Source organism: Balaenoptera acutorostrata, chromosome 17 (genome assembly GCF_949987535.1).
Source record: "Balaenoptera acutorostrata chromosome 17, mBalAcu1.1, whole genome shotgun sequence".
In the NCBI taxonomy this organism is placed as follows: domain Eukaryota; kingdom Metazoa; phylum Chordata; class Mammalia; order Artiodactyla; family Balaenopteridae; genus Balaenoptera; species Balaenoptera acutorostrata.
Genome location: NC_080080.1, coordinates 66,637,729 through 66,664,987, shown reverse-complemented (window position 1 = coordinate 66,664,987; position 27,259 = coordinate 66,637,729). Strand labels below are relative to the sequence as shown.

General features: G+C 38.4%; 1 protein-coding gene across 12 annotated transcripts in view; it reads right to left on the bottom strand.

The window, feature by feature from the left end:
- The window catches only part of EYA1 (EYA transcriptional coactivator and phosphatase 1), a 326,842-nt gene that overhangs the window by 71,239 nt on the left and 228,344 nt on the right, over window positions 1-27,259 (bottom strand). For all 12 annotated transcript variants that reach the window (XM_057532324.1, XM_057532326.1, XM_057532325.1 and 9 more), the window contains 4 exons: window positions 26,591-26,673; window positions 25,812-25,998; window positions 3,575-3,714; window positions 2,167-2,250 (listed from right to left, as the gene is read on the bottom strand). In XM_057532324.1, the coding sequence (XP_057388307.1) occupies window positions 2,167-2,250; window positions 3,575-3,714; window positions 25,812-25,998; window positions 26,591-26,673 (494 nt within the window). The remainder of the gene's footprint in view (window positions 1-2,166; window positions 2,251-3,574; window positions 3,715-25,811; window positions 25,999-26,590; window positions 26,674-27,259) is intronic.

Here is a 27,259-nt window from a genome sequence, read left to right as displayed (position 1 = left end):
TCTCAAGTGGACCCTTCAGGTCATTCTGACCTCAGGCTCAAAGGGTCATGCTCAGGAAGAGTTTCCCCAACCAGGCTTTCTGAAGTTGCTCTCTTCCCAACCCCCATCAACTTATAAACAAAGGGTAAGCTTACATTTAAACATCTCTAATCATCCATACTTGAAAGAATATATACATTTGGCTTTGAGAAATTACAGAAGGTAAAACTTTTTATCACATGCCCTAGTATGAGAAAACTAAACATACAAACAAACAAAATACTATCAGTTGAAGTCTCAAAATACTAACGGTTGACACTTGTAAAAATAAAATTCATGATATTTGTAATGTTTGGTTTAGATCTTGTCAAGAATCCAAATGAAAAATTCTAAGCTGCCAGTGGCTTCTAGGTTAGGTGCGAATTCCATGTGTAAACCAATAATTTATGGCCAGAGATTGACACGAGGTCGTGCGGTCATGGGATGTTCACCACCTCTCTCTAAGCTGACCCCTTTCAATGGCTAACAGCGCACTGATCAAGACAACTCTCCTTACATCAATTTGGCCTCTAGTGACAAAGCTTTTAAAGACTTGAGACTTTCTGGGTGGTTTTCAAATGTTGGTTTCCTAAGTGCATGCCCTTTTCAACACTTTTGAGTGAGTTCCAGGAGCCAGCTCTCTTCCTTAGGAGTTAGTTGTAGGGAGATTAAAATGGTTCTGTTAAGATGATCTTCAAGACTCTTCATATTCATTACACTTTGATATTTCAGGCTTTTAAAGTAGTAGTTTTTGTAGAAATAGGGATAGTAATAGTATTGATAGAAGAAATAATATAAAAAATCACAACTAATATTTATTGAATACTTATTATGTGCTAGCCACAAATTACTTATTTTGAATGACTGATTCTATGACCTTATTTTTTTTATAATCTGTGTTTCTGTTAATTGTCTTCTTCTCACAGAAAATTTGTTTAACAATAAGATGGGGCATATTGTGTTTTACAGATATCTTATTTCTGACAGACATTCAAATGGTGGAATATTCTTGCTCTTACAAATGTGTATTTTTCCAACCCTTTTTTGGATTAGGTGTAGCTTTAGGGTTAAAGGAAGGAAGGTTGCATTGTGAAGCTCATTGATCATTTCTCTCCTTTCACCTTCAGACACCTACACATCAGGTGCTCAATATGTATTTACTGAAATAACCACTTATTGAAAGAATGAATTACCTGCATAAAATCTGTAAAGACAGCATGACCATTTTACAAGTATCAATTTTAACACTTAACTGTGATACAAATCTGGAGTCACCAAGACACAAGAATTCACTTCCTAAGGCTTCACACCAATAGCTTCAAGGATCTAAGACTTACAATAGTTATTTCTTTAAAGATTAAAAAGATGAAAAATATCATATTCACAGGATATTTCAGAAATTACTTAAACGCACTTTAAATAACATGATTTTTGCATGGGAAAGGTTTATGTAACCACCAAGCAATCAGAAAGGATTTCCAAGGTTTTGAGAAACCCAAATGCAGAAGATTGAAATTGAAGTTGTACTCATGGAAGGTGATCTGTAACATTATTCTGTACCTATACCATCAAGATAAATATTGTAATGACTCAGAATTGGACGTATTGGTCCTTTGTCATTCAGAGGCCTGATTTTACAAACCATTCACGTAAATTTAGCCCCATAGCAAAGGGACTAATAAAGACATTCATAACAGGTGCTTTGAAAATAAAATACTAACACTGGTAATCACGGAAGACAACATCAAGCGCAATATTTGCTCCATTGAATATGTTGGGAATAAAGAGAATAAAAGGACGTGACAAAAAAATACAATGCAAAAGACCTTTCTATATCATCTATATATTTTACTATTTCATCCTAGAATAGCATCCAATCACCTTTATTCATTGGGGTCTGAAATAAGAATGAATGTAATTGCATAAAGTTTATCTCATTTTTAAGAGCCTAAAAAGAACTCCTTCTGTTCATTTATATGTTCTTGTTGTACATATATATTTGACTCTTTCAATAAATCAAGTTATCTTCCTTTTTATATTTTAAATGTATTATTTAAAGTTAAGCTACATTCCTATTTGGATAAAAAAATTCAATTCTAGGAACACTTACTCTAAAGAAATTAAAAACTGATGCCTTGTGGTACTCACCCTCCCGTATCTGTTGGCGTAGGACCCAGTGAGCAAGGAGTGGAAAACGATGATTGTCTCGTCCAAGTCCCAGATGAACACCCTCTACAAAGGAAGAACCAATCACTGTGTCTTTCCCTTGGTTGAGAAACCTGCTATTCAGCTAACTTCAACATGAAAAGGTAGTCTTTAAATGGGAGACAAATGAAAAATGTGAATTTACTATTTTTTTTAAACACAGCTGTTCCAAAGGGTATCTCCTAGCTTTCCTCAGATATAACCTCAAATGAGGTACAAGAGGATAAATACATTAGCAACACTGACATAAATATAGGAAAAAAGACTATATGTCCTTTCTACTTCTGTAGTTGCTTCTTAGTCTTAGTTCTAAAGAAATGAAACATAAGCTAAAATGAGTTTGTTTATAACTTCTAAGACAGAGAGGGGCAATTAATGAAAAATCACTCAATTGATCTTTTCCTTATCTCTGCTCTCTGTTCATTAAGAAGTGTTAAAATAACTAATCTTGTGTTTTATTCTTATCAAGCCAAGTATTTAAAAATTGCACATAAAAACTGAAACTGTACATCATCTATTCACCTTAGGTTATCTATTGCGATGTTATCAAATGGATGATATATTGTTCCTGCCCAATTTTCTTCAGATTTCAGAGTTAACAACTTAAGCGGATGCAACACACATGCTCCTGACACACTCTTGGGGTATTTGGAATCGAATTATTGAAGGAACTCATTTCAAAAAGGTCTTTGAGATACCACAAAAGGCCTCCCAAGCCTGCTTTTCTTCTTCTTACCAATCCCACTTACACCAGTACATACTCATACACACAAGTTCTGCTGGAAATTTTCCATCTTTTCAGCCAAAAGAATCATGTTTTCTACCATCAGTTTCACTTGGGCAATAAAAAGAAACTTAATTCCAGTGGATTCAAGGCTATGAAATCTATCACCCTTTAAAGTTTTATTTAATCCCTCCTGCTTTGAACTCCACCAAAATATGTCTCATAAGGTGATAACCACTTCTGTTTAGAATATCCTGGGTTTTCCTTTCTCAATATACATAGCGTGTCTTTAATTTCCGAGTGGATTTTATTAAGCATTTTTCGTACAACACTTAATTTAAATGGCGATGACAGAGCAGTACAAGAGAGTTTTGTCAAAGCAGGATTATATAATTTATGATGTTTCACTAAAGAAAAAAAAATGCTTTACTACATAGTTAAAGTAGAAGAGAAAACAGAAATAAATAACTGCTTTATCTTCAATATGGAAAAAAAAACTGGCTTACTTATAGTTAATATGGAACAGAATGCAGTAACAAAGGCATTTGGACACCTTGCTCACAGCAGGTATACAGAATCACCTACTAAAACACCTTGCTCTTTACTCAGGCTTTGGCAATGACATACCTCAAGATCAGAATCTGGCGGAGGAGAAGGATTATTGTTTCTTCGGCCCCGTCCACGTGACTTCCCATCTGAACCTCGACGCAATCGATCAGAATCTGAATCTTTAATGGGTGTTGATGGGCTGTGGATTGTACTGTACTCTGTGGAAATACAGCAAGGACTTTCATCTCTTGTTCTATCCCAAGGTGCCAAGATTATCCTTGTTTTAATCCATAGGGAAGTCGGAAAAGTAAAGCACATTTCATTCTGCTCAAATTCTACATTATCTTTTACGGACATCAGTAAATAATTTAAGAGATAGTTGATGCTAGACTTGTTTGGAAAGAATGTGTGATTAGAAATAATTAAAAATTAATGGAAGGTGGGAGACAACAGGTTGTACCAAGTGGGGGAGATTTTCTTTGTGGTTCTCTGTGGTGAGACAACGTGCCCCCATCTCCAGATCCACTTGCTTCTCTCTCATCCCACAAATAGCTCCTGGCCATACTGAGAGGTCCACACAATTGCCTTACCAGCCATGCTCCTGCCTACAGAAAGGTTTCTGGGGTTTCCCTGGTGGCGCAGTGGTTAAGAATTCGCCTGCCAATTCAGGAGACATGGGTTCGAGCCCTGGTACAGGAAGATCCCACATGCCGCGGATCAACTAAGCCTGCGCGCCACAACTACGGAGCCTGCGCTCTAGAGCCTTCGAGCCACAGCTACTGAGCCCACGTGCCACAGCTACTGAAGCCCGCATGCCTAGAGCCCATGCTCCGCAACAAGAGAAGCCACCACAACAAGAAGCCCACGCACTGCAACAAAAAGTAGTCCCCCCCAAAAAATAAATAAATAAATAAATTTAAAAAAAGAAAGGCTTCTGGTTCATGGAACGAAATGAAAAGAAAAACCCCTGGACCAGGGAAAATGGAATCAGATGGATTTTTCTTTGAAAATTTAAAATTCTCCATTTTCTCCCTCATTTTATGTGAGAACAAGGGAGCGGCAAGATGAGGAGAGCTCATGTACGAGCCATGCCATACTCTACGGCATTCATCACAGGCTCTTCCTGTGTCTTCATCTCTTTGAACCAAATATCCCAAACCAGGCAGCACATTAAAAGTACTCATCTGGGAAACTCAGAAAAACCACAGAAATAATCGTAGAGAAACCACAAAATTAAAAACAACCCCCAACCAGCTCAGAGGAAGAGGCTGGGCAGTGGCTGTGGAGTCGGGAAGAGACTCTTATCCTGTTTCCAGAATAAACAAAAAACCCTCTACTCTTAGCCCTAGGTACGTTCTTTTCATAGTCCATCCAATTCACCCATCAGACAGTCTCTACCTGCCCAAACTCCAGGTGCGCCGGTGTGCTGGCTCTCCCCCAGCCTCTTTGCCAGATCACTCTACTGGATATGGGCTGGAATCTCTCAGTCTAATAAGAGGAATGATTATTCTCACGAAGACGCTGATGTGACATTTCACCAAACAGAGAACTGTGGAGAACAGCTAAAGACGTGGTAGCCTTTATTAATGTACTATCAGCTTTGACTCTACCAACAAGGCCTTCCATGTGTCAAACTGTGCGATCTCAGTATTACCTCCAAGTTGAAGTGCTTCTCCAAAGCCTTATGAGTCAGGGTAGATAGGAATGGACTCTGACAGAGTAAATTCTGTTTCTAAATCCCATGAAACAGCCCTATGTCTCTTGTTTAACCTGAAAACCTAATTGATTCCTATCACTTTTAGATGTAGCTTTTGCATGTCCTCTGGCATAGCAAACAAGATAGCAAACTTCCTCATATAAACTGGACATGTTATCCTTGAACCTAGAAACCACCATGATGACTTAACAAGGCTCTTGGTTAATTACGGCCAGAAAATTCAAAACAACTCCACTCAATGCTCAATTTATGTTAATCGGGATGATTAACATAAATTCTGAGCTAACTCATCTCATAGAACCGTTAGAATACAGTGCCGCCTGGTGAACGTTAAGCATTCTCTAAATCTATATTAGATTCTTTTCTTGCAGAGGTAGATGTTTGTGGCATCTTCTCAAGATGTTCCAAACCAAGCATCTCTCTTCCATGTTTTATAGAGAATTAGGAAGTTCAAATGAATTTATTTTTTATGGAGTTCATTAGATTCAAAGTTGTGTTTTAAAGAAAAAGTCTTGACCTCTTTTTTCTTTAAATATTCTGCAATCTACATCTCCATACAGAATCTTTATAGCCACCACCCTATACAGAACACACACCAATCTCTTTTAACAGTTTCAAAATGGAGCTGGACTTCAAGTACTTGTCTGTAAAGTCTATCCTGAATGGTGCTGAGCTCTCCAGCTTTGGAAGTTCATATCTGAGAAGAAGCTAAAGACACCAGGCAATGTGTCTTATCGCATTATTGCTTTACACCTCAACTTCCAGATAGTTTAGAGATAATTTTGTCCTCAAAGTAGTTTATCTTACCTAAGTTTTCTGAGACTAGATTTCCTCCAGTTGATTGCCTATTCCTTTATTTCTTGGTGTTTACTTCTTTATCCCTTTTTAAAAAACTCAATTAAATCTTTAAAAATACATTCCACCTCAATTTGTTTGGAAATAGAAAAGCTATAATGAAATCGATTACTTACTTCTGTAAACCTCCCCCCAAAGAAAACAAATTCAATGATCAAAGTCTACAAGAAGACTTTTAAATCATGCTATGTAAAGTTTTTCCAGGTGAAGAGAAGAAGCCCTAAAAGATGGACAATCTGACAACTTATTAGAAGGAATATGAAATTTGAATAATGCAAGCTAGTTTTTTTCAAAAACTCCTCCTCTTTGTTTTACCAGGTAGAATTAAATGCTTCTACTCTCCTAACCAGCTTTCCCGTCTCTTAGTTCTCCTGCCTCCTACAAGTACAAAACAACAAATAATTTAATCTTCTAATCCACTAACATCTCATGTTTCACTAAAATCCTCTCTAAATTGTTCAACTTTACCCCCACTGAGATAATGGATGTGAAAACACTCAGAAGAGCATTCATTTAACAAACACTGACTGAATGTTCACACTATTCTAGGCACTGTACTAGGAGCCTGAAGTATAATGATGTATACCAAACAGATATGGTTCCTGCCTTCTTGGAGTTTAACATTCAGAGGAAGGCACTGATTCATGAATAAAAATGAGAGATTACAAAACAACTTGGAAAAGGTAATGAAACGGGACAAGCAGAATGCTAGGTGACCACAGAGGAAGTCCATGTAACTCAGATTTGCAGGGTCATAGAAGGTTCCTCATGATGGAAGACAAACATGCCAATAAAAAGCGTATATAAATGTGTTCCAAGTAGTCACATGAGCACGTGTGAAGGTGCAGAAAGAGAGAGCATGTTGAAGAACTGAAAAACAATCAATGTGACCTGACGCTGTAGAGTACAGAGATGAGGCTGGAGTGGCAGGCAAAGAATTCAACAAGGGGCTGATGTCATCAAATTTACATTTTTCGATGGAGGACTCTAGCTCCAGTGTAGCAAGGGTCCTGGAGACAAATGAAGACTGAGAAAGGAAGACCAGTCGGGAAGATAACTCAGTCATCCAGGTGATGGATGCTGGTGGCCCAGATGCAGGTAGTGGGGATAAGGAAGAGTTACAGGTTCAAAGAGTCATTTGGCAGTGAAATGCACAACTAATGGGATAAAGAAGAAGGGGGAAGGTTGATGCTCATGCTAGTGGTTTGGCAACTAGGCAGATTGTAGTATGATCATGGGGCTTAGGAAGAAGGAGGGATGGAGGGGAAAATGTAGGTGAGAATTTGGGTCCAGCTTTGGACATATAGAAATTGAAGGTCAGCACATTTTTTTGGCAAAGAATCAGATAGTAAATATTTTAGGCTTTGTGGGCTATGTGGTCTCTGTCGCAGTGACTCAACTCCGCCATTATGGTGCAAAAGCAACCCCAGACAGGATGTTGGTGAAGGAGTATGGGAGTATTTCAATAAAACTTTATTTACAAAGCAGATTTGGCTTGTGGGAGGATATAATTGCATTCATTAATGTAACTGTGTGACTATGAGATTCAAGTAAGTAACTCTGTTGTGACTGAGATTCAAGCAAGCGACTGTCACCTGACTTTTCTGGGTGGTAGCACTTCTTCAAACCTGTTAAATGGTAAATGGTAAAACTGTGTAGTAAAGATAGTAAGTGAAACATGTTGCTGAACTAACTGGAGAACGAGGTCCAAAAGAAGGAGCTAATTTTGGGGGGAGCTGATAACAAGGAGAAAAGGAATTTAATATATACTTTTTAAAAGGCCCTATCCCAGGTGTTAAGAGAGCTGAGCCATTATGCTGTCAAAACATCCCTATCTTGAATATGCAAACAAAGCAAGAGGAGGACAGGATTTTGTTTTTCTCATGAACACAGTAACTTGACATGCAAAACAGATTACAGATTCTCCTCGGGTTGATACGAGCACTGACACCGCCATCCTGGGAGGGATTCTGTGTTCTCATCTCCAACAGAACAGATCTCCGTGCAGGCACCAAGCCTAACGAAACCACTGTATGATGGGCACTGTTCCAGGTGTGCGACCTTGGGGACACTTGTTTACTGGGCTCTTTGCAGTTGACTGAATCTGGAGGACACAGTGACAAATGACAGAAGCAGGCAAGCTCCAGTGACACGGCATGATGAGCTAAGTTTGTTTATGAGGAAAAGAAAAACTCAAAGGCCCTGCCTGCCATGGTCAAGCCATACTGTTCACTATCCAGTCAGTCCTCTGTATCCTCAAGTGTAGCATCCACAGATCAAAAATATTTTTAAAAATTCCAGAAAGTTCCAAAAAGCAAGACTTGAATATGCCACGTGCTGCCAACTATTTACATAGCATTTCCATTATATCAGGTATTATATGTAATCTAGAGAGGATTTAAAGTATAGAGAAGGATGTGCATAGGATATATGCAAACAACTACACCATTTTATATAAGGGACTTGAGCATCCGTGGATTCTGGTATGGGGCGGAGGGAGCGTGTCCTAGAACCAATCCCCCAGGATACTGAGGGATGACTGTACAGGAGAATTAGGAAATTAGGTGAAAGGGCAAATGGAAAAGGAGCACGTATGCCTTGCACACCGAACGCTTAGATTTTCCTTGACTTGCAGTCACCTCTGACAACTGAATCTGACAGCTATTCCTTCCCAGGCTCTCCCACAGTCACCCAACAACACTCTGTAAAACGGATTCTCCGCTCCTGTAAGTCCACCTGGAATCAACGTCTCTAGTCAGAGATCCTCAGAGTTGAAAACTGATATTCCTGGACGTTTTCTGACAATGGTTTCTGACCAGTTTGAATTTGTAGCACGCTTGGTAAGCACTGATACTTCTTTTGAGATAATGATTGCTATGTATTCATGTATTTATTGCTTCCTATTCAGGAAGAGGAAAATCAGTCAATGTCCATTTTGACGTGGCATATTGAGATAGAGAGCTAGCGATCTTTTGTCAATGTGAGCATTATATATAATGTATATTTGTGAACACTGCATACAATGTACAGTAGACATTTATACATTTGGTAAAAAGACCTGATTAAATTTGATTAGGCTCTTGACATTTATTTTTAAAGCTTGAGAGTCTTTGACAGTAAAATAGAATAAATTAACGTTGTCACTTAAAAAAATACAGTTGACAAGGCTCGTGTTACTTTGGGAACAATTAAAGATATAAAACTGGATAACAAGTAAACTAATTGTTCTTGATCGAATGTTCTAAACTAATGTTCCTGATCTTTCTCGATGTTCGCTTATTAGCAGATTGAAGTCATCCTGAATGAAAATGAAAATAAAGTAGTTTCAGACAATAAAAAACTCCCCGAAATTCCCATTACTCTCCAAACTCTAAAGAAATTCCAGTGGTGGTCTAAACTTCACGCTTGCACTGCCCGGTGACAGAGTCACTACCATAGAAGACAAATGCTCACAGCAGAGCACGGACGTATATACATACACACACTCATTCAACTAACGTGCTTTTTTTTTCCCCCCCCAATAAAAGGGGAACAATATTGGAAAACATCTTCAAAAAGACCTTTATAGATTGTTTTTTGAAAGCAATCTTTGAAACAAGTCAATTTTAAAGCAGTTAAAAATTGGTCATCTTATCCTTGCCCTGGATCTAATCTTCCATTCATACTGTCCTTCTCTGCTGGAGTTTGAGGAATGAATGGGGAGGATTTTCTTATGTCTTTTCTTTTTAAATTAGTCATTAATGCCACATCTATACTGATAATGGACTGTAAACTCTATTGCCGAGTTTCAGTTTTTCCCACCTTCCCCTTTCCACTGTTGTGATTTGGGGAATTCTGACTCAGGAGACAACCCTAGCAAATGTTTTTGGTGATAAAGGTTTCTAAACAGCTCTGATGCATCTTCCACTTTCTTAGAATGCTGCTCTACCTTCACCTCTCTCCATCTGTGATGCCAGCAGCTTCTCTTTTGGATTTGATCTTTCTTTCTTAAACTTCTGAGAGAAACGTAAACACGTAATGCTATCTTCTCAGGAAGTCCTAGCTCTGGCCAGTGCCCCTGGCCTACTGCCCACGGATGTGCTTGATCAGATTCGACTGGTAACTGTGTACCAGGCCAGCTCCATGGACTTGTGGCCTGAGCGGTCACAAGGGGCCCTGTGCTCAGATGGGCCCTGCACGTGGTTGAAGGCTCTGCTGTGTGGTTTTGAAAGTCTTGATCTATGAACAAAGGGCCTGCATTTTGTGCCCTAGGGCCCACAAACCATGTAGCCATCCTGCCTGTGGCTGCCACGAACAAATCCCTGAGCCAGTGGAGGAAACGCCACTTTAGGATTATATGCTGAGACAGAGCACCTACTTTGTGCCAGGCAACGTGCTAAGCACTGGGGATCCAACTGAGCCGGATGGCGGTTCCTGCCTTCACAGAACCTCAGTGCTGCCTATATTCATGACACACTGAGGCGCGACAGCATGGGACAGCTTGACCCTCAGGACTAAGTCTCCTTCTAGCCTCAAGCAAGAAACCTGCCTACCTGCCCCCTCATTCACTGAAAAAATAGAAGCACCCACTCTCCACAGTTTCCATGAGTGGGTAAACACCCTGCCAGCACTTTTCAGGAACAGTCTCCTGCCCTCTTGTTAGGATGGATGAATTTCTGCTCTCCCAAGGCCAGCTCCTCATTTGGGCATGAGACCCCAGCCCCCTGTCACCTACTTCAGCCAGTGATCTTCCGGATCACTCACCTATGTATACAGGCTGGATATATTTCTTGCCTAAAAATACCCCCAAATTCTCCCTCTAGTTTCTGCCCCATTTCTCTATTACCCTATAGTGTACAGCGAAAATAACTGAAAGAATTGTATTAGCTGCATCAATTTCTTCTCCTCCCCCTCTCTTTTGAATCCATCCCACTCACGCTACTTTCTCCAACATGCCACCAGCATCCCTGCTCTGTCCAATCCAATGTCACAGTCTCGAGTTCCATCTTCTCAAGCCTTCACCAGCATTACACACAGTGGATCACACCTCACTCGTGGATGCTTACTTCCCTTGGCCCCATGCCTCCTCTGGCTCTCTGTGTTCACACTCGCTGCCCTGCTTAACTCATCCAGGCATGTCAGCTCTAAGTGGCATTTGTGCTGACACATTTAGGCCCTCAAGTAACCTACGAACATCAGACTTATTTATCCAACAACTTACTTGCCATCTCCCCTTCGGATTTCGAACAGGCATCTCAAACTCAAACGGAAATCCTGATGTCCTCAACGCCACCTTCTCTTCCTGCCATTTTCTCCATATCGATAAATGGCAGATGCACTTTTCTAGCTGTTTGGGCCCCAAAGCACGGTGTCACCCATGACTCCTCTCTCCTTACTTCTCACATTTAATCCACTGACAAATCGTGGTAGCTCTACCCTCTAATCCCCCTCAAGTCTGACTGCCATCACCACCTCCACCGCAAGCACCAAGCCTGGCCCCCATTACATCTCACCTGGACCGCTGGAAGTATCTCTTACGTGATGACTCCGTTCCCCATCTTCCCCTGCCCCAGACCATTCTCTGCCCAACAACCAGACAGATTCTTTTTAAACGTCATGACATCTTGTCACTTTTCTGCTTAAACACTTCTCACCGCACTCAAAATAAAATCCAAAGTTTGCCCCACGCCCACATGCCTGCTGTGATCTGGCCTCTCTACCTCACCACCCTCAGCCCCCGACACTCTCCTCTGCCAATGGGCTCCAACCACACTGGCCCCCCCGCCAGGCCTTGGTAATTCTGTTTCCTCTCCCAGAACACTCTTCCCCTAGATATCAAGGTGGTTCTTTCCTCACCCCTTCCGGGTGTCTGTTAAAATGTCACCCTGCTGGATCACTCTTCTGAAACACTTCACCTGCCCTAACTCTCTTCTCTTTACACACCAGGTCATCCTTCCAGGCACTTCTGTCAACTAGATGCATTTTTATATTTACTATTGTCTGTGTGCTCTGGTAGAATGTAAACTCCCAGAGGGCACAGACTTCATTTTGTTCACTGCTGAGTCCCCCGTGTCAAGAACAGAGCCTGGAACATTCCGGAGGCTCAAAAAACATTTGTTGTTGAACGAACTAACAACCTGGCACATGGACCATCCCTGGTTCACAAAATGCACACGATCACCGATAATCCACGGGGTAAAATTTAATTTTAAACACTCTCTTAAGGAATGTGTCGTAAGTGAGTACTAATCAACGTGGCGTCACGCACTTTCAGGGAGGATCTGACAGAAAGAGAACTCAGACACACTCGGTTCCTTATTCTATCCTCTGGGTTCAGCTGACTTCATCCAGTGCAGAGCTAGGGGTAGACCTTACCCTTCACAGTAAAAGAAAAGTGAGGCCATATTTGGGTTGAAAAGTGGAGGGTAGATTGAACAGGGCTTCCTCTAGGCTTTGAGATGACTTCTCTCATTCTACCTGCCTTCTCTGCCTCATACACTTAACTGGACATGCCTTGACTTTTCTCAGAGAGAGCGTCACTTCTCTATGCCACAAACCTTGCTTTGCAGTGATGAGAACAGCGTCAGGTGGTCCAGCCTCTGATGGGCTCCTGGATGGGGAGCTTTCGCTGCCACCTTCTCCCAGAGGTTTGGGGCTGGGGGAGGGAAGCTGCCCAGGACCCAGGCTTGGCCACAGCAATTATGGAACCTGCACCGACTCTGAAAATATGACCTTCTTCTCTTTCAATGTTTGGGAAATAATCCACCTATGGAGGGGGTGGATCCTGCAGGTTTTGGTCCATCTCCACTTTTCTTAACTTACAGGACAGAACATGGAAAACTAAGCAGTTCAAATGTCATCACAGTGGACAGTGTAACCTACAAATCCAGACAGTATGATCTGAATGGGCGCAGTAAGTTGTCATTTAAATAATTATCTGCACATTATCTGGACTTCAGCTTCTCCAACAGTAAAATGAGGATGACACCATTATGAAGAGTAGGTAAGATAATTTTATGCTGCAGTATTTTGTACAACGTGTTAGTGCCATCGTGTGAAGTGAACTGTTCCAAGTCACCTCCCGGGATTCTTATTGGTACCTTATTGGTAAAGACAGTCATAAAGTGATCTTCCAGCTTAGAAATGCTGTTCATCCTTCAGTGAAATGTAAGTATACTTTAAGTTTGTTCCGATGGAAATGATACCATCGTTGAGCTCATTGAAAAGGGTCTATATCTCCAGCCTTGGATGAATATCCCTTCCCTATCCTCTGTCCCTCACTCATTCCCATCTTCTGATGCTGAGGATAAATTTTACCTCCTTTATTAGTTTTTTTCCCAAACACTTTACATAAGAAATCTCTGGTTCCTGCATTCTTCTGGAGCACTTTGCTGCTTCTCCTAGCACTACACTGTTTCAACTCAACCTTTCTTAGGTTTGACTGTTCACACAGAATGCTCCTTAAGGACAGAGAATAACCCTGTTGCTCTCTGTATCCCCACTGAACCTAAGAGTACTTTGTAATTAAGAGATGCACAATGATGAGCTAAGGGCACGTTGGAGAACATCATCAAATCCTCATTCACAGGTGGCAGTAGAAGAAACCATGCTTTTTGCCCTTCCTTCAATTCTGGAACAGGAACAATGTAACAAAATTTAATGGCAAGATTAAGGAATAAATCTCAACAGAAACGTGTTTCCTCTATAACCTTTCTCAACATCACAGCTGAGTCAAGGGAGTTAATTAGATGAACAAATGTACTGAAACGGACACATTAGGGAAAACACTAAATGGGAAGCTGGAAAGAAAAGAGATCCCTCAGAAAGAAAATTCTTAGAATGCTCAGAACATTTAAGATGTCATCGGGGATGGAAAAGAAAAGAAACTACAGAAGTTGAAAACGATGTCAGAGGTAGAGAAAATGAATTCTTACCTTTGGGAAACATATTACAATTGGCAACATGCTTCTTTATATAAATTAGCTGAACTGAAATGAATACAAGCCTATGAATTAGACGAAGAGGTATGAGACTCTGGGCAGAGAGAAGAAGAGATGGAGACACGTGTGCTCTTGGGAGGTTATTATTATGAGAATCCTGAAGAGATTTTTGTGCGTACATTAACCAAAATGGCAGCATTTCAAAGATGGTTGTAATGTAGTTTGCAAAACAGGTGCTTCCTGAGCATGAGTAGTCGTGGTGAATCTTTTCTCTGGCCCTTATTCTTACTGAATAAAACATTTAAATTCTTTATTTTATTTTCTGAGTAATTTATATCCTACCTTTCTCCAAAAAGGGTCTAAGATACCCACCAAATATATACACAATAACTCTATAGCAGTCTTTTAAAACAATGAACGAGTGCATTAGACAAAACACTGGAGTGGGCAATGTAAATAAAATAAAGCTGGGAGGAGAGTGGTCAGCCCAGGTCTGCTTGCCCTAAGTCTGCAGTCAACACAGGCAGAGGCGCAAATAGTTCAAAGACTCATGGGGCATATAAGGTGAGACAAACCAATTTCTCTACAGAAACGAGAAGGAAACGCCTCATGGGACTGCTCACTGAGAAGGGTGTGTGTGATGCTGGGACCATACCCTCCTGGTAAATCAAACAGCACGTTTCACAAGACTCTGACTCCTAAGGCTGATTACACTGGACTCCATATGGCTGACTCGGCGCTTCAGAGCACAGAACATGGACGGCAGGTATCTTGCTTATCTTAAGGGTAAAACTGAAAATATCTAGAAGAACGAGGCCATTATTTACCCTTCTGGCAGCTAACAGAAGCAAGTTTCCACTTGGGTTCTAGACGGCAATGAGGGAGGAGCTTATACTGATGAGTTACTTGGAGGAGAGTGATTCTTGGCTGCTGGCTTGAGAGGAGACTCGAGCTTTTTGTTACTAAGTTAGCTGCACTGAGAATGGAAATGACGTTCCCCTATGAAAATTAAGAGAAATGTCCAGGGACGATTCCCAGATGGAAGGCCGCAGCCCTGAGGGAACACCAGTGATGTTCCTCAAAAAGCTATTTAGGACCCACAGAGACCTACAAAGTAATGGGCCAACAAGCCTCCAAAGTGACATGCCAATTTTATACTGGGAGATTTTTAAAGTGGGAGCTATCTATCTTGGCAACAACCAACCAACCAACCTCATCAAAGCCTTGAACAAATTACATTACATCATATAAGACTCTCAGTGACTATTACCTCATCAAAGGATAAGAGAAGACTTAAAGAAACTTTGATAACTTCAAGTGATCGGTCACAGAATCCTCCCATAAAAACTTGTGTAAAATAAGCCAAGGCAAGTATACTTGTTGACTAGTCTCATAGAAGTAACCAGAAGTCAGAGACCAATAGGTATTAATTAATTTTAGAGAACTGCTTTGATTTCTCTATCTGTCTTCCATGACTATTGCTTCCCTTTCACGAATTACTAACGCAGGTAAATTAGGTCCTCAGACAAGGTCTAGTGACTAAATTAAGAGAACTTTATCATCGCTGGAGTCAGGCCATCATCCACTCTCCAGCACTCTATGGAACGACCTCGTAGAAACATCTATCATCCTTCTCACATGCTTCAACCTCTGGCTTAAATCCCGGACAGTCATTCTATGTGAAGAAAACAGGTGAGACACACTTTGAGGGCTTTATCTCTGAAACTACCACAGTGCGCAACGCACTCCAGTTATCTTCAAGAGGGGAGAACTCATCAGCTCCCGAGGCTGGGGACCTTGCCTTTCTTGTCACCTCTATGTCCCTGGCCACCGGACGCAGCGCCTGGCACACAGCAAGCATTTGTACACGTCTGTTGAACGCATAGCTGAAGAAACGAATATCTGAAAGCCTGGTATCTGTCAGTCACTTTGCCGGCCACCACATAATTTCATTCCCTCATTCATCTTATACACAAGAGTGGTATTATCCTCATTTCATAGAAAACTGATACACTAAAGAGCTACGTGATGTGCCCGGAGTAAATGACAGAAGCAGGATTCCAAGCCGGGTTAGCCCAACTCCGAATCCCTAGGTACCACTCCAGTTTCTCTCAATTATATTCCAAGGAAGTGTGGGGTGCCCAAGAGAAGTTCACAGATATGCCCTGTGGGGGTGGGTGGAGAGTGGTACCCAGGCAGGTGTGATTAGGAAACACTGCGCATTATATTCAATTCTCAGTGAATATTACTGTATCAAAGGATCACAAAAGACTGAATGTAAAGGAACCCTGATAACTTTAAACCTGACAACTTGTGTCCCTAACGGATTCCACCTTGGAACTCATTACAGGACATCCGTCTCCTCCTTCAGGAGATAGCAGTGTTGCGTGGGGCAGTGTGGGAAAATCCATACCACGTCATATCTCCCAAGGCTGCCACTCCAACTTGCCATAAAGACATGTTGCTGATGGCAGGCCGCGCGGCTTTGGAAAAATTTAACCTTTCTGGATTCCTTATTCATAATCAGTAGAGTCAAAGTCTTAGGGAAAAGATCTATAAGGTCACTTCTAACTTTAAAATTGTTCAACTGCTCCAGGTAAAATTACTCAAGTGGATTTGTAGATTAGAAAAGAGTTGCCAATTTTCAAATCAGCTATGTTCTAAATATTTATACATAAGCTGTCTGAAACTCAGAAGCTATTTTCTCACAGAAACAATGGAGACATGATTTCCAAACCAATCCATGATTATCAAGTCAATCAATAATCCAGGTGAAAACTGCACACACGCAACATAAAACATTAGAAAACTGTACTCAAATACCGGCAGTTACATAAAAGTGAAAAATAGAACAATTTGTCTTACATAATGGTTCTGAAGAAAATGCAATTTTAATTTTATAAAGTTTTCTAAAGGGGGTCACGTAAATATTTTCAAAAGTGTTGGAAGATGATTGTACTGGGTTAAGATGCCTGCTTTCACTTTAAAATGAATGGCTTCCCTTGAGACAAGAATATCATTATCCCTATACTTAACACTCATCAACCATGAGCTGTGAGTGGAGAAATAAAGAAAAAAAGAAAAAGTTCGCAAGGTAGAGAATGAGGTCCTTGCAGGGAAAGGGAAAGGAAAGGGTAAAGGGCTGTTGTGAATATCGTTTCCTAAGCAGGTCCACAGTAGGTAATTATTAAACAGGATAAATAGCGAGTTAAGGACAGAACAGATGCAGGAAAGTGGAAGATAAGAAAGTGTACAACTGGTTGTAGGATCATTCAAGAGACCAACAAACTGATCTTATAATTCAGGAAATACAGTAAAAGATCACCTTAGATATATTACATACCATGTCCCTATAATTTCAGACAGACCTACGTTATTTTTATTAGCAAGTAGAGCTCACTCAAACATTGAACATATATTTAACTGAATGCCTCCTAATAGATGCCTTTGCTGAGTAATTATGCTCATATATGCTATGAATAATTAAAGAAAATGAACACATATAGCTACTACCTTTTGTGACTCTTTGTTTACATTTTCATGTTTCCGCTTGTTTGAAATCTCAGACCCAGTGGTTTTAAGAAGCAGCATGCTTTCCTGATTAAGAACTCAAGTTTGAAGCCAAGCTTCCAGAGGTTAAATCCAGCACTGCAGCTGACCTCTCCTTGGCTTCCCTTGCTTGTAAAATGGGGATAATGATGACATTGCCTATTCTCTTGGACCTGGTAGAAACAAACTAAGTCATGCACAAACAGTGCTCAGAATGCTGCTTGGTACATAGTAAGTGCTCAGAATATATTCGCCATTGTTATATTTGGATATGAAATATAAAAAACAACAAAACTACATATTGACTTTTTCTTTGTATATTACTAAGAGAAAAATGTAGGGTACAGAATAGTATGTATAGTATTCTAATATCTTTAAGGAAAAAGAAAACTAATTAAAAGTATACATACTTGAGTATGCAAAAAAAAAAGTGCTCAGGGGCAGGTGCTATGTCTATGTTTATATAAGCAAAGTGTATCCGTAGAAGGATACACAAGAAACTCTGCTGAAAGAAACCAAGGAGCTGGGTGTAGAAGATGAAAGGGGTTTTACTTTTCTCTGTAAACCCTCGTGGACCTTTATAATTCTGTCCCATGCTCTTTCGTTATTGTTCAATAAATGTAAAAGACATTCATTAAACTTAAATTTTTTTTTTTTGGCTATGAAGCTAGGAGTAAAACTGATAGCCATTAATCATCAAAACTACCTTTATTGAAAAGTTAATCCCAAACTCATCCGCTAAACCATCCAAACCCAATTAAATGAGGTGGAGGGATGGCAAACACAGGTAACTTTCTATGTCCTTTTCCCCAGCGATCTCTAATTAAAAAATTGAATCAGTAAATGCTGATGTCCTTCCACTTAAACAAGAGAACTTATTACATTGATTTGTGTTGGCCCCATAGGATGCTTAATACCAATACTTTACAAAAACAATGACTCAATTAGCTACAAAAGAAGATGAAATAATAAATGTTTGGGAGGTTAGTGAACTAAACTAATTTAATTAGCTCTATAATATATGCTTTCTGATTTTTATTATTTATATTCAAATCATCTGTTACGTAAAAATATCAGAAAGAATGACATACTGGAATCCAAGTGTACTAAAATTGACTCTAAGGCATCCTGAGTTCATGCCAGCTAACTGAAAAAATTAGTGAAACCAGTAACGAGGCACAAAATGGGTAAATGCTAAAACAGTGAATTTTTCACTTCTTAGAAACAAGTCCAAAATTCACAGGTACAGCAATTCATTTTTACTACATTCCTGGCAATATAAAAAAAAGCGTGAATTTTATTTCCAAGAATTTTATAATCTCATTAAGGTTAACACTGTACATCCCCTGGGGGTAAAAAAAAAAGAAAAAAGAAAGAAAACAAATGCCATCAAGACAACCAAACACAAGAACGCCCAACAAACATCTGTTTTGTTTTCTCACATCTCAATAGCCTGGCTATTTCAGATACAAATATTTGTTTTGCTGACAAATGTTTCTAAAATGTTAGTTTAAATTGTTTTGCTGAAATAGTTGCTTTTCGAGCTGAACAAACTGCAAACTCTTCCAAAGTCCACAAGGCATCTGTGGAAAGGAGCAAATATGGCCTAAAGATTTGCAAAACTGCTCACTTGGCAAAATATAGGAGTGAAAATGGAAGCTTATTGCAAACCTCAGTATCATATCTATAGCGAACAGACATAGACACGTTAGGTAGTATAGATGTGGCCCAAATGTCCTACATTCACAGGGAAGACGGCCAGCAGTTTAGTTTTTCATCCTGTCACACAGAATTCCTGTGAGAGCTCAGAGCGCTCCTGCCACTTTGCACAAGAATGTTCCCCTGTTTTTCATGCGCTTTGCTCTACTTTCCTGGGCCTTGGCAAGGATCAAAGAAGCAAAGGGAACAAATGGTTTCCCATGCATATTGAATTCCCTCTTATACTGATTTTTCCTCTGTCACTTGAAATTCAATATTGGCAAGATTCCTGTACATCACCTTAACCAGTAAATTGTCTGCACGCAGTCAGAGCATGAAAAGGTAGATTTCAACATCAAGTTTTTTGTAAGAAATTCAAATGAACAAATCCTTTGAAAAAGGAACTTTTCTATAGCATCCGTGCTAAAATTCGTTCCTAATAAATACATAATTAGCTTTTATTTCACATTAACCTAAAATGATTATTTATCATTTACCTTTATCCCTCTCTCTCTGATTTCTCTGTACTATTTTAAAAATACAATGTTACAGGTGAATAGCCCTTTCATAAGAATTTGGCCTCAAAATTCCAGATTAACTTAATAACACCTAACATTTACTGAGCATTCAAGAGTTATGTGCCTCATTTTCTTCATCTGTAAAATGGAGACATATAGTACCTAATTCATGGGTATATTTATAAGGTTGAAGGTAATATAATGTAAAGCTCTAAACATAGTAATTGCGTTTTTACTATGTATTATTATTATGATCACTGTCATAATTATTATGAGATGTTCTAAGAGATTTTGGACAAGAAAAATGTTTTCAAGCCAAATTATTTAAATATAGCACAGTAATTGGATTACAAATGAGTGTTCATATTTTGACATATGATAAAGAAAAACATTTTTTAAAGAATGGCTTAAGTGTTCTTTTGATAAAAATCAATTAAAAAATTCCTTCATGAATAACTCTCGAGTGGTTAAATTATTTTTTAACCACTTTTTTAAAAAAACGTATTCAATTATGTTGGTAACAACATGCCTTAAGATTTTAGGGTTCAGAACAAGGAAATAATATACTCTTTACACTTCAGTGGCTAGGAGGGATGAGAGTTTAGATATTAGCACAAAAGGGAAACATCCTAAAATGTCTTTTTCTTTTTTTATTTCTTACCTCTATATGTTTTTAAACATAGAAGAAAATCAGTAACTTTGCAAAGAAAAATATTTTTAAAAGAAATTTAAAATTTAAAAGAAATTTTTCTTTTAAAAGTTTAAAAGAAATTTTAAATGAAATCTATCATTTAAAAATGAAAGTAATATTGGATTTAATTTTAATATTACTTAGATTTGGATAAGGAAAAAAAAAAGAGTTGACTGTGACCAAAATTATCTTATATAGATAGTAGAATTTGAAGGGACCATGTAATACCCTTCTCTCAGAAACTAAACACATTTTCTAAGAACTGAAAGCCATTTAATTAGGAAGATGTGAATAACTATGGCTGTAACAAATGATTCTTACTGTATACCATCAAATTTCTAAGATTTTTCTCCAATAGGATGTTTATAAATATACACCTCTTTGAAAGGGAGGGCTTCAATGATAATGAAAATAAAAATATTTTGAACTAAATGAAAATGAAAAAAAAAACCCTATCAAATATTGTGGGATGCAACAAAAGCAGTGCTTAGAGGGAACTTCATAGCACTGTATGTGTATATTAGAAAAGAAGAAAGACTTAAAATCAATCATCTAAACTTCAAACCTTAGAAAACTAGAAAAAGAGGGGCAAATGAAATCAAAAGTAGGCAAAAGAAGGGACTTCCCTGGTGGCGCAGTGGTTAAGAATCCACCTGCCAATGCAGGGGACACGGGTTCGAGCCCTGGTCCGGGAAGATCCCACATGCCGCGGAGCAACTAAGCCCATGCGCCACAACTACTGAGCCTGCACTCTAGAGCCCATGAGCCACTACTGAGCCCGCATGCCACAACTGCTCAAGCCTGCACACCTAGAGCCCGTGCTCCTCAACAAAGACAAGCCACCCCAATGAGAAAAGCCTGTACACCACAATGATGGGTAACCCCCGCTCGCCGCAACTAGAGAAAGCCCACGTGCAGCAACGAAGACCCAATGCAGCCAAAAATAAGTAAATAAATTTATATATATAAAAAAAAGTAGGCAAAAGAAATACTAAATAACAGAGAAGCCAATGAAATTGAAAGCAGGAAAACAACAGAGAAAAATCAATAAAACTAAAAATTGGCTCTTTGAAAAGGTCAATAAAATTAATAAAACTCTAGAGGGTTAACCAAGACAAAAAGAGAGAAGATAAAACTTACTAATATCAGAAATGAAAGAGGGGGGTCCATCATTAGCAAGCCCACGGACATTAAAGGGATAAAAAAAGAATATTATGAACAACTCTATGCCCACAAATTTTCTAGATCATAACATAAGAGAAAACCAATGGTTTGGCAATGAGTCTTTAGATACAAAACCAAATGCATGTTCCATGAAAGAAAAAAAAATGATAAGATGGAGTTCATTCAAATTAAAAACTTCTGCTCTGCAAAAGGTAATGTTAAGAGAAGGAAAAGACAAGACACAGACTGGGACAAAACAACATCTGATAAAGGACTTGTATCCAAAATATACAAAGAACTTCTAAAATTCAACAATAAGAAAACAAACAACCTGATTAAGAAGTGGGCAAAACATCTGAACAGATACCTCATCAAAGAAGACACACAGATGGCAAATAATTACATGAAAGGATACTCAACATCATATTTCATTAGGAAAATGCAAATTAAAACAATTAGATACCACAACACACATATTAGAATGGCCAAAATTTGAAAACTGACACCACCAAACCCTGGTGACAATGTGGAGCAACAGGAACTCTCATTCTTGCTGGTAGAAGTGCAAAATGATACAGCCACTTTGGAAGACATTTTAGCAGTTTCTTATCAAACTAAACATACTTCTACCATACAATCTAGCCATCAGACTCTTAGGAATTTGCCCAAATGAGTGAAAACATATGTCCATACAAAAACCTATACAAATGTTTATAGTAGCTTTATTTATAATTGCCAAAATTGGAGGCAACCAAGATGTCCTTCAACGGGGAGTGGGGAGGCTGGCACTGCTAGCTGAAGAGTAGGCACTATTTTCTTGAATCCAATAAGTAAATTAAAACATTGGTGAATGATCAGATAAATCTCACTATGTTTCTCAAGTAGATGGATTCTTACATATCTCCAGATGATGTAAATTCTATTTTATTAAGACAGTCAATGCATGACTAATAAACTCATTTTTTTAAATGAATGCAAAGGCACTGTTTTTAGTTTTTAAAATTTGAGAGTAAGCTTTCATATGCAAGTTATGTTATTTTTAATGTATTACACATGCCTAATGAAAGGAGGATAAAGTTTTCAATATTTAATTACAAACATATTAAAATAAGTTTTGAACTTAAGATTCATGAGGAGGTACATATTTATAAGTAATACTGCGTAATATCATGGACTTGAAAGATTAGTATTGTTCATACCAATTTTAAAATGCACAATTAAAAATAAATGAGTCCCTACATGTTTGCCCTGAAAAAGCCTTACAAGGCTATCTTATTTGTTCATTATGACATAACAATTCTATGAACAATAAAGAACAGATATCATAAAGTATGGAAGAACTCATGTACTGTGGATTCATCTGTACTGCATAATTCCATGAAACTGAAAGGCAGAAACCTGGTCATCTATAAGATCAGATAATTGACTAGAATTTAACTTTCCAGTTTTAGAAAATACTGACTTTAAACCCAATAGACTATTAAAAGAAAAAAAACACCTGAAATAACTTCAACAAAAACAGACATTCATTATTTTAACTATTTTTTATTTCAATCTTGAAACAAAAACATTAGGTTATATGTAATAAATCATTCCTTCGAATTCTTTAGTTTAATGATTTTTATGTACTTCATCACCAACACTTACTTTTCATCAAGAAGTATAAGTCTATAATTTTACACATGACTAGTAAGAAAGGGAAGTTAATGCCAAACAACTTAGGCTGAATCCACAATCTTACCACAAACGTTTAAAAAAAAAAAAAAAAAAGACTAAATTTTCCTTGAATTTTTAAAGTAATCCACATTTCTTTTTCAATGTGTAAACTCACTGAACTTTCCACTCCTAACTATGTAAGACAAGAAAGGCTGATCCCTACACATGCGTTTTAGTGGGAAGTGGTGAATATAAAAAAATCTGAAAAATATTATTTTCTCCCCATTTCAATTCTTTCCTATTCTGTAGCCATAAAGACACTGAAATTGAAATAAGTACCTAAAACACTAAGCATTTATTCAAATAAAACCTAAGATAGATCATTCAATCTTAAAATAAAATTATATATACCTTTCAAAAATTATAATTTCGCATTGTTTCCCATCTGGCGTGGCTTCGTGTCCACTCATCCCCACTCTCTCACACAGCATCCCTTTTATAAATAAAATTCACTTAGAACAATGTCAAGTTTCAGAGATAAAGTTTTATGATATGTCCAAATGGCCTTTTTTTAAAGCTCTAATCAACCTTAATTTGAGAAACATGATTAAGTCTTCACCAGTTTGTTTTATTCTATTCTCTTCACAACCAAAATGTCATGAATTAAGTAAAATTATTCTGCTGTCTCCTTTTCTCAATCTCTTATTCCACAGACCCTAAAGAGTTTTTCTATTTCTCATTCACATAGCTATCCTCATTTCAAAATTCCTTTCGGTCCTTGAGAAGCTTGCATGACCCGGATGGTTCATGTAAAACACAAGATATCCCTAAATTTCAGCAAGCCATTATCTTTCCTCTTGATACCTATATGAAGTTAATGTAAGTAGAGAAGAAAATTCTACAATAACTTCTACAGGACATTCAATACCTTCTATAACAGTTTATTTAAGTGGGATTATATAGATGTGAAATCTAATTAAAAGACAGAAGAAAAACATACATGAGGTTCTATGAATACTGTTTTTACACGTGTGAACCGCGTGAAGAATGTTATATCAAGCGAGTTTTTTAAAATAAAGGTAAATGGAATAAAATACTCAAAGATAAAAATGTTTATAGTGGAGATGCGCAGGTAGTTGTAATGCAAGATTAAGAATGATGTAACTTCCTACTCGAGAATAAAACAGCATTTGCATGTATTTAAGAGAAAAGGCAGAACAACTAAACACTTAAAGGAGTTTCCGGGAGGGTCATCTGCTAAGATTTACAAGACAACCCTATAGTTAAAATTTAAATTAGCATCCATTACATTTTTTCCCCCCCACGATTTGGGATAACCGCCTAGAATTAACACTGTGATCACATCATAGAAGTGAGCCTTACAATGTAAGACCATTTTAACCTGACATGGTGTGGTGGGCTTTGGCTCTAGGAATAAAAGGCAAAGGAAAAAAACTCGCTGCTGCTTTGAGGATAACAGCTCACCTCTAATCCATGAAAGGAAAGACTACATTTTTAAAAAGTTAAGGATGCAAGAAGTGCAAGAGAAAATGTAAGAAACCTAGTTAGAGACCAATTCAGGAAATTAAGCATGCAATATTAAGAGTTCCAGAAAGAATTAATGGAGGGGAAGAAATATTAAAAACATAGCAGAGGGCTTCCCTGGTGGCGCAGTGGTTGAGAGTCTGCCTGCCAATGCAGGGGACACGGGTTCGAGCCCTGGTCTGGGAAGATCCCACATGCCGCAGAGCAACTAGGCCCGTGAGCCACAACTACTGAGCCTGCGCGTCTGGAGCCTGTGCTCCGCAACAAGAGAGGCCGCGATAGTGAGAGGCCCGCGCACCGCGATGAAGAGTGGCCCCCGCTTGCCACAACTAGAGAAAGCCCTCGCACAGAAAGGAAGACCCAACACAGCCAAAAATAAATAAATAAATAAATAAAAATTTTTATAAATAAAAACATAGCAGATAAATTTCCAGAGATGGAGAGACTTGCATTTGAAAGGGCCCCTCAAAGGTTGTGCAGGAGTACAAAAAATGCCCGCCCTCAGATACATTGTTAAAAAATTCACAGCAAGTCATGAGGGGGAAAGGGGAGGCCAGGAGAATCACCATTTTCCATGATCAACCCTTTGATGCTATTTGAGTTTTTTGAAAAACATTAACTGTTTCATGATGATAAACATTAAATTCGAGGTGATGTCATTTATCTTCATATTCATATGTCAACACAGTTATAATTATAGGTAAGCATTATAGCTAAACATTTATACTTATGCATCTAAAAAGCTATATATATCTTGAAAATTGAGTATAGGTACGACTAAACAAAATCTCTATTTCATGTACTTTTGAAGTTATACACTTTGTACTAAAATTTTTAAGCAAGTAAAAATAAAGCTAAGGTCACCATCATGCTGCTTGACTTAAGGCCTTGCCAAAACTTGTCAAAGCTGTGCGACCACTGTTGTGAATATATGACTCCGGAAAAATGCATTTCAACCACCAGAAACATAGCGTGCAGGACTAATAAAAATGCACGTAATTACCTGCTGCGGGATCTGTCACTGCTTGGCTGGTGATGCCAGATGGCGGTTCCTGAAGCTGGTAAGTGGCATTTGTGGACGGCGTCGTTGGGCTGCTGTTGCTACTTGTCATGTAATGTGCCGGGTACGGCGAGCTGTTGTAATACTGTGCATACTGACCCTGGCCGAAGCTGGGATACGACGGATAGTCCTACCAAATCAAACCACACAAGAGCAACCTGTCAGAATACAGCTGCTGCTTAGCGTTTTCAGAATGTAACCATGAATGTGTTTGCACTTCCGTCTTCTCTGACTTCCCAAAGGGACACACAAGCACACGCTGGCTGAAGTGAGCAGACTTGCAAACCAGTTTTATGTAAGATCAGATTCCCTCTTCATATTTCTATTCCATGATTTCTAGGTAAAATTCAACCAATCTGAGAACCAAACAACTCACCATATAGGACCGCTAAAGAGATTTTTAAAGGAGGAAAAACAAAAAACAAAAAAACAACTATTCCGCACACCGCGATGAGGAGTGGCCCCCGCTTGCTGCAACTAGAGGAAGCCCTCGCACAGAAGCGAAGACTCAACACAGCCCAAAAAATAAATAAATAAATAATAAATCCATATGTCTAAAAAAAAAAAAAGATTAATATTTCTTAAAAAAAAAAAAAACAACTATTAGAAGGCTTAAGAAAGGTCTCGCTTATAGTGTAATATAAACGAATCTTTCTTTACCTAAGAAAATCATCTGTTGCATTTCTTTAAATTTCAGAAGTTAAACTGGCTTTGAAAATTACCTGCTGTGAACTGTTAAATCCAGAGGAATTTGTGAGTGAATTATTTCCTGTATATAATCCCGATGATGTTGTAAAACTGCTACCTAAAACAAAACGAAAAGAAATATGGTTGACTAAGCCATGCCAAGTAATGTGCCTATAGGAAATTATTATTTAGATAAAGCAGGGTTGGAGTTCACTGCAAATGCGTTTGGTTTATCTTTGAAACCAGAATCCATTGCCATGGCTAAAATTCTGTTTTCTTAAAATGGTCGACCATTTTAGTTTCACTATACTACAAAGAATTAAAAAGTAGAGAGGTTTACATTTCTGAGGACATGAGGAACTCATATAAACTATGGACAAATTATACATTTGTGCAAAAATATTAGACACCGAGCTTTCCATTTCGATTTGTAAAACACACCAGGATTTTTCATATCTTTACATTAAATACGCTTATTGTAAAGTAACAGGATCAGATTGAATGATCTTTAAAGTTCCTGCTAGCTCAAAAACTATGATGCTACTTCCAAAAATGCAAAATGCTTTCCAACTCGTACTTGCCATCTGAATGGCCACCGAAAAAGCTGGTTATTTCATTTCACAGAAGAATGAAGGGAAGCACTTGAAGTATTTGATAAAAACAAAGATCAAATAGGAACATGACCAATGTTTTATGTATTACAT